This window comes from Pteropus vampyrus, unplaced genomic scaffold (assembly GCF_000151845.1).
Source record: "Pteropus vampyrus isolate Shadow unplaced genomic scaffold, Pvam_2.0 Scaffold53, whole genome shotgun sequence".
In the NCBI taxonomy this organism is placed as follows: domain Eukaryota; kingdom Metazoa; phylum Chordata; class Mammalia; order Chiroptera; family Pteropodidae; genus Pteropus; species Pteropus vampyrus.
In genome coordinates, this window is record NW_011888834.1 from 7,399,415 (window position 1) to 7,413,866 (window position 14,452).

The following is a 14,452-nucleotide window of genomic DNA, read 5'->3' on the forward strand; positions in this document are numbered from 1 at the left end:
TAACATTTGAAAAACATTTTAAAGCAATTGTTCTTGTAACTGTGTTTTTTAACTACAGAAAGTAAAGTCTGACAAATCTTGACTGATGGGGAATCAGGATCCTCAGGGCATGGTTTATAAAACTCGTATTTACTAGGAACCATAGGTATCAGAAACTTAATACTTTTTCTATAAAGTCTTCATGAAAGATTGCAGACCTTGCTACATCTTTCAAATACCTCCATTACTGTCTCCAGTAATCTCCCCAGGTTTTGGTACCTATACTGGCATCCTACTGCTGTGGAATAAAAACCAAACTCCAAACACGAGCTTTCGCCACCAGCGCCACCTGTACTCACTCAGCTGCAGCAGAGGGCACTTTGCGCCTAGAACACGCCACACGCTTTCACACGTTGGTTGCATTCACTTTATGCCTCCTTAGAATAAATACCCCTTCCTTTCTCTGCCCTCTCAAGGCACAGCTCAAATACCACTTACTCTATTAAGTCTTCCATGATTCTCCCAGGAAAAATTAATGGTGTTTTCCTGTTACCCCAGCTTTTTGCTTGCGCCTCTATTATAGCATTCTACAATAAGTTACTAAACTAGAAGTCTTGGAGGACAAGCATATCTTATTTGTCTATTTCCTGAACAGTATCTAGCGCAGAACTTTGCAGAGCATGCACGCAAAAACTGTTTGTGGAATAAACATACATCAGTTAAATCAGGGCTTCAAATCCTTTAATCCCAAATTATCAGTCACAGATAACTATTTTTAAAGGATTAAAAAATAAAACTGACTGCTCCCTTCAAAACACATCATTTATGTAAGCAGTTTTGTAAGTTAAAAAAAAAAAAGAGGGTGTCTTTTAATAAAACTGACAAAATAGTCTATCTTTAGAATAGTTATATTCAACAACCTGCATATGCTTGATATCTGCATCTTCCTAGGATCTCAAACTGTTTATTTTAGAATTACACTTTAATACAAAATATGAAGCAGCAATGATTCGAGCATGAGTTTCTGCTTTGTGGTCCTAGCCAGAGCACAAAATGACATCAATACCAAGCTTAAAAAAAAAAAAACCAAAAAACAACAAAAACGGGGGGTGGGGGGTGGGGGTGGGGGCGGGGAGACCACCATGAAGACAATGCCACATTAAAATCTCTTTCTCTTGATAATTTCTGGCTTCCAGCTGACTGGATGAGTTTCTTCTGTCTAAAAATAGAAAAGTAAGAAAAAAAAAGATTATTACTTTGCTTCATATTTAATAACTTCCTTTCTAATAAAAATAAGGTATCTAATCTATTCAAGTATACTATTTGGCGTCATATATTTAGCAGTTATTCAACAATTTTAGGAACAGTTGACAAACTTTTTGCATTATCTGAATCTAATAAAGAATAAATGGCTTCACTACAAATCCAGTGTATGGTTTTTCATCTCAAACAAAATTGCTATTTAGATATTCTAGTAACACCAAAGCTGACGATTCTAGAATTAATTGCATAGCAATCTATTTATTTGGTGTTATTCTTAGTGTAAGATTTTCCCATTTACTGTAATAAGGAAAGCTGGAATAAAATAATCTATGGATTTGCTGGCATCAATGAAAACAATACAGAAATCTACAAGCAGATACTACTCAAGATGATAAATATTTTAATACTATAAAGATTATTTTCCCTTGTGATAATTTCGGTAATGTTAAAATGATAAAACACTTGCAAAATTGGCATGGCTGATTTACTTTAAAATGAATGTGAAATAGAGAACTTACTGCTGTATCATCCTCTCTGTACACTTTAATGGTTTTATCAGCTTCGGCTGTTAGCAATCGACTTTCAGACTGATCAAAAGCACAAGCAAATATTCCTGATTCACTGTCCAAAGACCCAGGCTGCACAGCTGCATGAACTCTCTGGAAATTATAACCAGTTCTCCAGTCCCAAAGATGCATAGTGCCGTTGTCAGCTTAAAGGGAAAGAGCTAGTTAAACTTGGTAATCCCTGTAATGACTCAGCTTGACAGACATTCATTAAGCACCAACCATTAGCCAAGCATCACGGTAGTAACTACATTTATAAAGACACACAAGACACAGGCACTCAAGCTTCTCTTAACACTGGTTTGTCCACTTTCATTTGTGTTCAATTCAGAATTTACTACAGATCTCAAAAAGCACCACGAAATGACATCTAATTCCAGAATATATTGCCAAACTTTAGGCGATTCCCAGCATAAATTCCTAGCTTACATTTACCACATGGGAACTTAAAAATGGCTGACCTATGAAATATACTGCATAGATTATGAATAAGCATGAACACACATATAAAAACATTCAAATACACATTAACTAGGCAAGTTCTGCTACAATACTTAGGTGTGATGGCTCAGAAACTTTACCAATGTTTACTCATTCACTAAAAGAAAAAACGACAAAACACATTTATCATAAAAATATGATTTTACCTCCAGATACGAGCACTCCATCAGAATTTACTGTCAATGTGTTAATAATAGCATTATGACCAGAAAGATTTTGAATGAAACTTCCATCAGGGAATTTCCACTGTTTTATGTTATCTGGAGAACCAGATGCAAATGTGTAACTGAAATAAGATTAAAAACAATTAATGACAAAGTAAACCAAGTAAAATAAAATGGTAGATTTGAAAAAGCTTATCGCAGTTGTATTTTACACGTATACTCACTGATCTATGTCGTTGTATCAAAATATTGTCACACCAAGAGGTGAAAATATCAAGACATTTGCTCCAAGGTAAATCAGATTTACAAATTATTTTTAATGTATTTTAAGTCCTAGATTAATGTTTTATTCTCCTCACATTTCCCCAAGGGTCTACATCGAGCTAGAGCAGTAAGTGTAAAAACCCCTAAATTCACACAAAGGGCAAAGGGTTGTGCAACTATCTTGGAGAAAGAACAAGAGAGGCAGGGAGAAGGCAAGAGGATGAAAGGGAGGAAAGGAAAGAAAGAGAGCAAGAGGAAGAGAGAGAAAGGAAACGAGGGAGAAGGGAGTGAGGAAGACAGGGAAAAGGAAAAAGAGAGGGAATAAGGTAAGAAAAAGAAGGAGGGAGAGAGAAAAGAGAAAAGACATGAATGTGCCCAGAAAAATGTCAGAGTGGCGTGACATAAACAACAGCTTGGGATATTATGCTCCGCCTCTTAGGATACCATGACTATCATGCTCATGGTTCCTACCTTTTCCCCTATGTATATGAACTTCCTCCTCCTCGAGAATTAAACTATTCTATGTCTATCTCAGTGTACAATAAATAATATTTATGCCCAAAACATTAAATCTAGCTATTAGCTTCTATTTTGACATTCGGCTTTTAACCATGATTTATTCATATTGTCTCATTTGACATTATCATTTTTTATCATGTAGAAAACTTTCCTCATCTTCTATAGGGCACAAAGCAAAATACTACAAAGAGAAAATAAAAGAAATTCATGTTCATAAGTGGTAGAGACCTAGAGGTGGCAGTGTCTAAAGGACTACCAAAAGCAGTACTGATGTTGGTATTTCTGTACTATACTAAGAACTGAAGAAACACAAGGAATTAAGAGAATACACTTACTGTCTTGGATGTAACACCACAGCCCTCACTGATTTTTTGTGATTTGTTAATGTGACTCTTGTTTTTCCAGCCACCAAATCCCATAATCGTATTGTGGTGTCATGGCTTCCTGCATGAAAATAACACACAAATCCCCAAAACATAGATCAGGGAAAAGAATGTAAAAGTTAAGGGTAACAAAATATAAAGTGTTCTTCCATAGACACATATATACTAAAAGAAAGTAATATCAACTCTTGGCTAATTGCTTCTAAAATTTTAGGTTGGTTTTAAATTTAATTCTTAAAAAAAAAGTTAATAAACGCTTGTCCACTGATCAGCTAGAGCAACTGTGAAGATCAAAACAAATGGAGAGGGAGAAAAAAACTCGAATGATTTTTAGTTAATGAAATACATCAAGGAATTACTTTCTACTCTTAAAGATCCATTGTTATTAATCTTGTTTTAATCGAAACGAGACTCAAATCAGCTCTAAAGGTTATTAGTCTCAGGGTATCCTGTCCTTTAACTTTAATTTTCTAAATCGGTAATTCTGATACTATGAAACAATGCTTAATTTATCTAACATCACCATTTTCTAGTCAGACATTACATAATACTGTATATGACATATTCTGATATGTAAAAAGAGAAAAACTATCAAATGAAATGTTACAAATTTCAAATGCACAGAAACACTACATGTACAATGAGTCATAATATGAAAAATATATGTATAATCACAATGATTTGAATCACAATGATATGAATTTACTGTAAACTTGAAAAGTATTAATCGTACCAGTAATAATCTGTGGTTCTGCAGCTTGACATCTCACTGTAGCAACTGCATTTGTATGTCCGGATAACGTATGTACACTGGCTTTAGTTCTCACATCCCAAATCTATAAAAACGTAATAGACATACTGTCAAAGAGAACAGGTGTTTATATCTCAGGCATGTAACTGAATGAATTTAAGGATGAGAATTTACTACACAACTGTGCCTAAATATAATGAAGAAGGCACTTAAATGAGAGCTAATCTCTAAGCTGGCTAGGCAATGTAGAGAGACAATTGATAGGGGAAAAAAAGCTAAAATATCAGGGGACTGAAAGTCTAAGAATGGGTAAAATGGAACTACTGACTGAAACAGCCAACAGACAATAGCTGAGGTGACAGGATGGAATGTGAGAGTGTCACATTTCAGGGACAAGGTACTCCCAGAAATCAAAATGGTGAGGCTTCAGAACTAAAGATGACGATGGAAAAACATCGCCAAGAAACTGAGAAACTAGGTTATTAGTGAGTCATGGTAACTATCTTCAAGTTTCTATCAAAAGATATATGACTCCAATTTCAAATATGCATCCTGTAAGATGCAATACATTTACAGCTAAACACAACGCTCTGTTCCACTGACCCGTGCAGTTGAATCTCGACTACAGGTCACCAGCACATCAATCGTTGGGTGCAAATCCAAACCATACACTGCACTCAGATGTCCATGATAGTGCCTTATAACCTACAAGTAAAGGAGGAAAGTTAAAATTCCTATTAGTTGTAAGAAAAAGAATGGTGCATCTTTTAAATGCTTAAATCCAAACTCACCTTATTATATTCAAGATCCCAGCATTTGACCTGCTTGTCTTCTCCACAGGAGAACAGGTATGGGCTCCTCGAGCTTACTATTACACCACGCACTGTACTAATGTGCCCGGTTAATGACAGTTTTAACTTGCCACTAGCCAAGTCCCAGATCTGCAATCAAAGAATATTTTTCTTTTTGCTGATTATCCCAAAGTTTTAGAATCTTGATGTTAAAATTAAGTCTCCAAAAAGTTAAAGACATAAACACATAAAAATTTCTAAATTTACAAAACAACCCCCTCCCCATAAATACAGGGAAAAAACAATTAAAAGGCATGCTCAAACTGGAAAAATATTTGTAACAGATGACAAAAGGTTAATATTCTTAATATATAAAGGGATCACTAATAACAAAAGTATGAATACCACAGTATTAAATTAGCCAAGGATGGCAATAACTTAAAAAAACCCCTATGAAAACAACCTAAGTGTCCATTGATGGATGAACGGATAAAGAAATGTGGTGAAATATTATTCAGTTATATAAATGAATGAAATCTTGTCATTTGTGACAATAAAGAAGGATCCCGAGGGCATTATACTATGTGAAATAAGTCAGAGAGAAAGACAAATAGCACATGATCTCACTACATGAGGAATCTAAAAAAAAAAAGCAAAAAACCTGAAAAACCCCAGAAGCCAGGGGTGAAGGATACGTAAAGGTATAAACTTACAGTTAATAAATTAATAAGTTACGGGGATGAAATATATACATGGTGACTATAGTTAATAATACTGTAAAGCATATTTGAAAGCTACTGAGAGAGTAATCTTAAAAGTTCTCATCACAAGAGAAAAACTTCTGTAACTATGTGTGGTGGTGGATGTTAACTCGACTTATTGTGGTGATCATTTCACAATATATACAGATACTGAACCATTATGTTGTACACCTGAAATTAACCTAATGTTGTCTGTCAATTATAACTCAACGAAAAATCCAAAAACCCTAAAAGTAGCTTAATAAAGCATCAAAAAGTTCAACTTCACTAGAAATTATGTATATACAGTTTTTAAAAAGTTAGGTACACATATCTGTTTATCATACTAGTAAATATTGTTAATGATATACAGTCAATAGGTGAAAAGAATCCTCTTGTACACTGCAAGTATCAATTCACCATTTTGGAAAATAATTTGTACTTTGGGTGCCAACTTAAAAAATGTTTGGCCCATTAATTCCATTTCTGAGAATCTATCATAAATAATTTAAGACAGAAAATGCTTTAGGTACAAAGATTAATTTCAGCATTACGTGTGATAATGAAAGTTAGGAAACTAAAAACATAGTGTCCAATAATAGGAAAATAGATTACAGAATACCTAAATGATATAATACAATGGGACCATTTAAAAAGATGTTTGATTTTTCACACAAATATGCCTTTGATATAATGTTACACGAAAAAAAGCAGGGTTCAAAATTACATATCGAACATGACTTTTAAAAGATACACATTTATACACACAGGAAAAAAGTGCAGAAGAAAACACATTGATATACATGCAGAGAAATAAATACTAAAAAGAAATTCATTTAAATATCTGGCAGTAGTAGAATTACATATGAGTCTATGTTCTTTTATATTTTCCACACTTTTTATAGATAAGCATTCTTTAATTTTATAACCAGAGAGGAAAAACCTTAAATATAAAAGAATTAGTGGTAGTAGTCAGCATGTACCGTTTGGAAAAAAACTGTTGTTTAAATACCACTCTTTAGACAGAGAATTATTTAGAACTTTTAACCAGTATATATAATAAATTTTACTCCATACTCAGGTCTAAGAAATCAGAGGAGCTATAAGAGCAATTCCCACCAGAGGAAATAACTTAAAATAGATTAAATGTACATGGCAAACAGAAAGTTATGTTATATTTTTCTTCCTCTTTATTACCTTTATAGTTCTGTCAGCAGATCCAGTAACAAACCACTGATTTCCAGGTTCCACAGCAATACACCGAACCCAGCCAAGATGCCCACTGATCACCTGTATTAAAAATGAAAAGGTGGAATGGGTAGACACATAAATTAAAGGTTATTCAATTTCAACTCGTTATTCATAAGTTAAAGTTTATTCGATTCAAGTTTGAATTGCCTTTCCTCACATCTTCAAATGATACAAGATTATAAAGTTATCTGACAATTAGATTTTAGAATAACTATTAAAGTACTTCAATATGTGAATGAAAACCCAAAATGTGGTATATCCATACAACGGAATACTATTCAGCAATAAAAACGAATAATACTTGCAACAACTTGGAAGAATCTCAAAGCTGAGTGAAGTGAGGCAGTCTTAAGAGGTACGTACTGAATGACTCCATTCATACAACACAGTTGAAAAGACACAACCATAGAGAAGTTAAATAAATGGTTGCCAGGCCTGGAAAAGGGTACGGCTATAATAGACCAGTACAGGGGTGTTTCAAATTGATGTAACTTCTACATCCAGAATGTAGTAGTAGTTACCCAAGTCTACATATCCATTAAAATTTAATAAATCTCTACACCGAAATAAAATCTATTTTATCGTATAATTTAAAAAGTAAAATTTAGTATATATATTAAATTACGTATAGATGTACTTTTCCAACTACATATTTTATTTTAGATCTGGTACGTTTTGAATCGTTTTATTTTACTAGAATTGAAAAGATAATCAGTAGGGCCAAGGAAATGTCCTAATATATTGTTTCTCCCCTTGGCCTCCCTATTAAATACTCATTTTCCTAAATTTACTTCATCTCTTCACATTTAGTAGCCTTCTACCAATATTTTATACTGTATTTTATACAAAATACAAGTATAGCTTTTACTTAATCTCCTTCCCAAGATATCTTTTAAGATAGTGCCTAAGCCCCTTCCCTCAAACCACCTCAGATCACTTTACCAGTTTTCATATTCGCTCCTTTTCCTCCTTACTTTATTACTCAGCCCCTGCCAACTGGAAAGCAGTAACCATGTTTCACGCAGGGGAATAATACACAGATTCGCTCACCCTGTAGAGTTTCCACGGTGGGTGCCACTGGGGCTTTGGCATTGTAGGGGCCTTTTTAGCCATCAGTGCAGAGTTCTTGGCATTGCCACCCTCCATAACAGCCTAGATATGGAACACATCACATTATTATTAAAGATATCATATTTAAGTTTCCATGTTATCAATTCAAAAACGGAAATTCAAAGAGGGAATTTATGAAAGCTTTTTTTCTTTACATGAAGAGAAAGGACAGCTAAAAACGTCTGTACAGTTAGAAAATGAGTCTAAGACTTCTAATCAAAACTATATTTTCTATATGTTAATTTTAGCTTTAAACAGCAATTAAAAATCTCAGAGAGGAAGAACATTAAATTTAAGAGCACGTTTCACTGTACGAGTTCAAAACCCAGCTCTGCCCATAACTGGCTGATTGATCCTAAGTCAAAATTATGTGACAGCTGTGCCTCCTTTATAAAATGGAAATTAAGTGTCTACCTCATACAGTTATTATGATGAACATAGAGTAGTAAATGCTGTACAAAGGGCCTATTATTAAGTGACTGTAAGTGAATTAACACCACTGCCTTTCATTGTCATATTTTAACATCATTCATACGGCAAAGGAGAGACTGACAGTTCCTTGTTTATCTTCCCCCAAAATATTTCAATACTATTTTAAAAGGTATTCTAGCTGACATATTCTATACTGTTAGCATCTATCCAAAAAATACTTAAGCCCATACTTCCTACCCTCAAAAAGCTACTATTACTTCCTCCTAACGAGGCAGAAAGGCTCAGGAGAGATCTGCGAATGGAGGCTAACAAAGAGATGTGGTGGGAGGATTAAATTCATACACGCCATAACGCCAGATCAACTGCATAATAAACTGAGGTAAAGCCCACTTATTCCAAGTGACAGCATATTTTCAGTTATTTTTTCTCTAACTACTTTCACCAATAACAACAGTAGCTGCAATTTACCTACATAAACTTACGTATTTCTAAATGCTCATTTATACACTAGTTGTATAGCCCATGAAGCTACAATACTAATAGCTCTCAATGCCAACTATATAAATCAACTTAAAGTTTTTTTGAAAAAAGCTTTCGCATCTAAAACATACTAATACAATTTCAGAATAACATTCCTTGTATTTTTAATAGGGGATAATAAAGAGCAACATTATCTTCATCAAACAGATATTATGTAAATGTGTAAGTAGACATAGAATTAACAGAATTTTAAATTCTAAAAATTATGTCAATTTGCTAGCAACTTAAATTAGCTCAGGTTACTATTTAACGACTGCAAGAAAATGTTCATTTAATATTTAAGGTAAGACTCTTGGGATAAAGGGAAATAAGGCAACGTGTTCCAAAAGGTAGAAACTTGCAGCATGATCTGACACAGAGAAACTCACCGAAGTCATCCCTGCGGGCTGTGAACGGTCAGAGGCCCCAGGATGTCGGTATTCCCCTCCAGCAGGCGCACTACGATTTGCATCAACCCTGAGGCAAGAAACATCACATTCTAAGTAATTAATGCCTCTAGTCTCATGTTCTGCAGAACAAATTTTATGTTAAATTTTTAAAGCAGTTAAAGAAGAATGCCATGTGATACATAATTATAAAGAAATAAATTTAAAAATGAGAAAAAATGTGAACAGTGAACTATGCTTTCAAAATTTTTGTAATTAGAAGGGTATTTCATACCTGGCCTGAGAAGAAGGTAACGCCACAGCTAAGGACTGTGCGGCTGACTCGCTTGGCATTCTTTGGATCTTAGTATCTGCTGTTAAAGCAACCCCTGTTTAAAAAAGAAAAAATTCCTTTTAGTAGCTATCTTTGTTTCCACTTGTATGCATTTAAACTTAAATACTGGAGAAAATTATACCAAAAAGGTAACGGTGATTACATCCAGGTGGTGGTATTACAAAAACTGATTATGTTTTGCATGTCTTTTGCTATTCATTTTCACAGCAAATATTGCTTAACACGTAACTCAAATCTGATTTAATCACAAGCAGCTTGGAATCACAAAGCCCTAGATAGTAAAGTTAAATATCTATAATCTTGGGATAATCAGATATAAAAATTAAGCAGTTCTCCAAATACTAACAAAATATTTTGAAGCGTAAACGTAAATTACTACAACAAGCAGCACTGACTCACCTGTACTTTCGTTATGGTAAATCCTGTCCTCCAAAATTAAGAGTACTTACATACACTAAGCTATTTTTTCCTCTACCCTGTTATACTGGCGACTCCATTTGTGTCCCTATTCCTGTGTCAATTCCTCTACCCAAACACCCAGGAAACATTTCTATCATATCTGCTTCTATATTAACATTTCCAGTATCACTTTTATAAACTTGGTAATATTTACATGTCTATCTAAACCTCCAAATAATATGCTTGACTTAGCCTGGGGTAGTTTTACTATCTTTGAATTACTAGCACAGTGCATGAAAAAATATAGGTGCTTAAGAAAGTTTGCCAAACGAATGCATGTGATACTAAGTATTAATTATCATCTAAAAGCTATGCATGGATTCCTGGCTAGTCAGCTTATCTTGTATTTTTTAGGCAATGGGAATCATTATTAGCATGTTCATGAAAATACATGTGACAGTAAGACATTTTCAATATGTAACATCTCACTTACCAGGTCCTGGTGGATATGGATGTGTACCTGTCACCAAATATTCAACTTCTTGTCCTTTAAAAAAAAAGAGAGAAGTTAATGGCAAAATTTATCTTATGTACTAGTATAATCTCTTTTAATGAATTAAATATCAAACTATCAATTGGATTTCTAAAATGTTAACAATTAAATCCAAGCCTCAGAAATAAGATAAGCTGATCATTTTCTTTTGGCAATATACATAGTGATTTCCTTGACCATTTGCTGACATGATGTTAAGAAAGCTTCTGTATTTGCTACACAGCAAAACTGTGTAGAGAGATCATCCTATAAAATAATAATCCACTCCGGTTTTTCTTTTAAGTAAATGGTTTCCCTCTGGAATCTCTTAATTATCTTTATTCGCTACAATTTCGGTGCTTAATATTATCTTTCTGGATTACGGCCAAAAGAGGCAGATGGTCTCCCCACGGATTAGGAATTTTTCCTTTAGTCTCCACCATGACCTTCTCCATATCCTAAGAAGTTCTGCCACCATTATACTATCATTTTTTTTATTTCTTATAAGGAAAAAAATCCACTAACCAGTTATCTCACTTATCACTCCAATGAAGAAATCAAGATTTACATCATTAACACCAGTACGAGTGTTAAATAGGGTAGAGCTCTAATCAGCCCTGCCAGGAGGGGCACTAATACGACCTTTCATTTACCTATTTTAAAAATTCACATCAAAATTTTGACATTTCTGACAATACCAGACTCACCTTGATTGGCAGGGTATTGTTTATGACCATATGAATCTGACGCATTCTGAGGGCCCTTCTCTTTAAAATTTTCTTTCAAGGTAGGCATATGCAGAACAGGTCCATACTCATTCCGCAGCTTGATTGCCATTTTCCTTTTGTGACTATTTAAAAAAGTTATAAACATAAGAACGTATCTTTGAGTACTTTAGATATATTCACCAATCTAAATATATTCACAGATAGCCAGGAAACAAGTACTGAAATAGCTTAAGTTTGCCTCATCATGTAGGAAAAGTTTTTATTAAGATTTTTAACTTAAACAGCATTTTAAAAAGCTCAAATTTTCCAGTGCATTTCCACACTTTTATTCACAATCCATCACATAGCATCCACTAAGTCTAAATAATACTCAATTAACCAATAAGCAGAAAACTTTTATGATGTGTTATCAAGGGTCTAACTGATTTAAAAATATATAGAAACTAATATATCTTTTAAAAAACTTCAGAGTCAATATACTTTCCTTTGAATGTCTAAATATAAAAATACCGTAAAAGCTTCTATAGTAACCTTTACTGGATATATAGAAAACAGAACTAATCAAAGTATTCAATTAGGTCAACAGTTTAAAAAGAAATGCACTTGTTATATTACTTTTAATAGGCTACTTTACAAATTAAATATAAATGCTTCTTTGAGGAACTAAATAAATTTTCAAAGAAGGGTAAAGGACAAAGATGGAACACTGCACATAATGCAATCCCAGACTGGAGCTGGAGATGTAGAACCAAAAATATGCCACCACTCAAAAATCTTCGTCATACTAACGAGAAAAGATGGGAGTAGAAGTACTGGCCAGGTACAATTTCAGCTCAGCAAGGCTCTGAGAGCAGCGGGAGGGAAGCTGAAAGCACATACAAAGTGATTGATTATAAAATATAACACCTAAAAGGGACTCTCCTAATTACTGGGTATTTGTAAAACGCAATTAATTAATGTAAAAGATAAGGCCAAAAAAAGAGTTAAATCAGCTTAAATTATGCCCAAACACCATTCACTATTGAATAGATATCCTATGAGTGTTAGTGTTACTCACTAAACTTTAAAGGTCCCCCTCTCCCTGCTCTCTTCCCCCAATATTAGAAGTTTAATTATTCTAGCGATTGAAAAGAAACTATACCTACCTCTCTTCATCCAAAGGCACAGGTTTTCCATTATCAGCTACAAACATGTCATGGGTCCTCTTCAATGACCTGAACACAAGTGTATGCACAGAATGTTTCTGTACCTCCTAGAAAGAAAGAGTGTAGTTACATATCAAGCTACAAATCACACATATCAAACCTAAATTAAAGACAAGTTAGTTGTTATACTACATGTTTAAATATGTAAAAAACTTCGTATGACTCGCCATAGCTATCTTTAGTAAGCTACAGCAGTCAAGTTCAGAGAAGAGGAGGAAGCTCCTCTTTGGCTACAGCCTCAAGTATACCAACTGAGTGATGCCCGAGATTAGTCACTTACTCAGTAAAAATTTACTGAGCTATCACTATGCGTCTGGTAGGTACTGTGCTAGAAGCTAGCAAGAGAATGATGAAAAGACATTCATGATCCCTGTGATCAAGAGGAACCAGACAAAAAAAAATAAGCGAAATAATTCCACGCTTTGATAAGTACTATGAAGGAAGCAAGCAAGGGACTGAGTCAGAGAATGGGGCAAGAACTTAGGATCGTTATAAAAGATCTCTCCGAGGTGATATTTAAGCAGAAAGGGAGTTAGCCTTGAACAGAAGAGGTAAGAACAATACAGGCAGACAGAAAACACCATATACAAAGGTGTTCAGAAGTGGAAATAATGCCAAGAGCTGCAAAAACCGTTGTATATATTCAGTAAGAGGGTGCGTTGTGATGCAAGATGAGGTTGCAAGGGTAGACAAGGTCCAGATCAGGCAAGGTTTTTTTTAAGACCATTGCAACGGTCTGTATTTTTGCTCTAGGAACATAGGGCCAGTAAAGGGTTTTAAGCAAGAAAAGCAGGCCCAACTTACGTTTTTAAACTGATTAACTGGGAGGCGGCGGGGGTGGGGGATGGGGGGCGCTGTAACAAAAATGGAAGAAAGGAGACCAGCTAGGAGATAATGCACCTGTCTAGGTGTAAGATGATGTTGGTCTGAATTAAGGTAATGGCAGTGGGTATGCACAAAAGTCCAGAAATAGTTCTGAGAAAAGACAGACAAGGCTTGCTAATAGAATTGTCGTTCGAACTAGGGAAAGACGTGAAAATTAAAGACTGGAAGGTTTTCCTGGGGAAGAGCTAAAATAAACAAAGTGAGCATCACAGAAGACAGCCGATCTTGTAGAATACAGAATCACTGACACTACTGTGCAGGCGGTGAACACCGGTGGGCGAAGATGGACAGAATCCCCGCCCGCGACGTCAGTGCCCAGCTCAAGTGGCTAAGGGTCAGATCAGAACTAGAGGAATCATCTCAGGCTTACTCCCCAGACAGAGCCTCTAACTCGCGCTCTCATCCAGCCTCTCCTCTCTCCCTGAAAACCTTGAGACTATTCGGCCTCGGCCAAAAACAGCCTCCCCTCGCAGCCTCCCCTCTCCCCAGACTCCCAAAACCCTCGATCCCCTACGCCCGCCACCAAAGAAACACAGTGCACCAGCAAACTGCTCCTGACGACCCACGCCTCACTTTACCTCGACCATGATGCGGCCGCGTATTTCGCCACCCTGGCACCCAAGAAACTAATCACCAACGCAAAAACCGCCGCCACAACTGCGCAGCCCCTTCCGGAATCTTGTGCCCTGACGACGGAAGTGACGCAGCTCGGCGCAGCGCGCTCTGGTC

The 14,452-nt window shown here is 35.3% G+C and overlaps 1 protein-coding gene across 2 annotated transcripts; it reads right to left on the reverse strand.

Annotated features, from left to right (window-relative positions):
- Nucleotides 1-698: 698 nt before the first annotated feature.
- Nucleotides 699-14,418, reverse strand: PLRG1 (pleiotropic regulator 1). Of its 2 annotated transcripts, none has more exons than XM_011360308.2 (15): nt 14,302-14,418; nt 12,779-12,885; nt 11,613-11,755; nt 10,867-10,920; nt 9,915-10,008; nt 9,623-9,710; nt 8,223-8,324; nt 7,119-7,211; nt 5,182-5,331; nt 4,994-5,095; nt 4,373-4,475; nt 3,592-3,700; nt 2,456-2,595; nt 1,761-1,954; nt 699-1,198 (listed from the first exon to the last, which is right to left on the reverse strand). In XM_011360308.2, exons 1-15 carry the CDS (start codon nt 14,308-14,310, stop codon nt 1,139-1,141), a joined length of 1,548 nt encoding a protein of 515 aa, XP_011358610.1. In that variant the 5' UTR covers nt 14,311-14,418; the 3' UTR covers nt 699-1,138. The 2 variants fall into 2 exon arrangements, with proteins under 2 accessions (XP_011358610.1, XP_011358611.1); XM_011360309.2 differs by lacking the exon at nt 14,302-14,418 and adding an exon at nt 12,423-12,498.
- Between the last annotated feature and the right edge of the window lie 34 nt (nt 14,419-14,452).

Excerpts from the sequence above, each read along its gene's own strand:
- PLRG1 (XM_011360308.2), bottom strand. Across the intron at positions 9,711-9,914 it reads TTACCTTCTTCTCAGGCCAG|GGTTGATGCAAATCGTAGTG; the intron begins GTATGAAATACC and ends TTCTTGCCTCAG. Across the intron at positions 1,955-2,455 it reads TGGAGTGCTCGTATCTGGAG|CTGACAACGGCACTATGCAT; the intron begins GTAAAATCATAT and ends TTTCCCTTTAAG.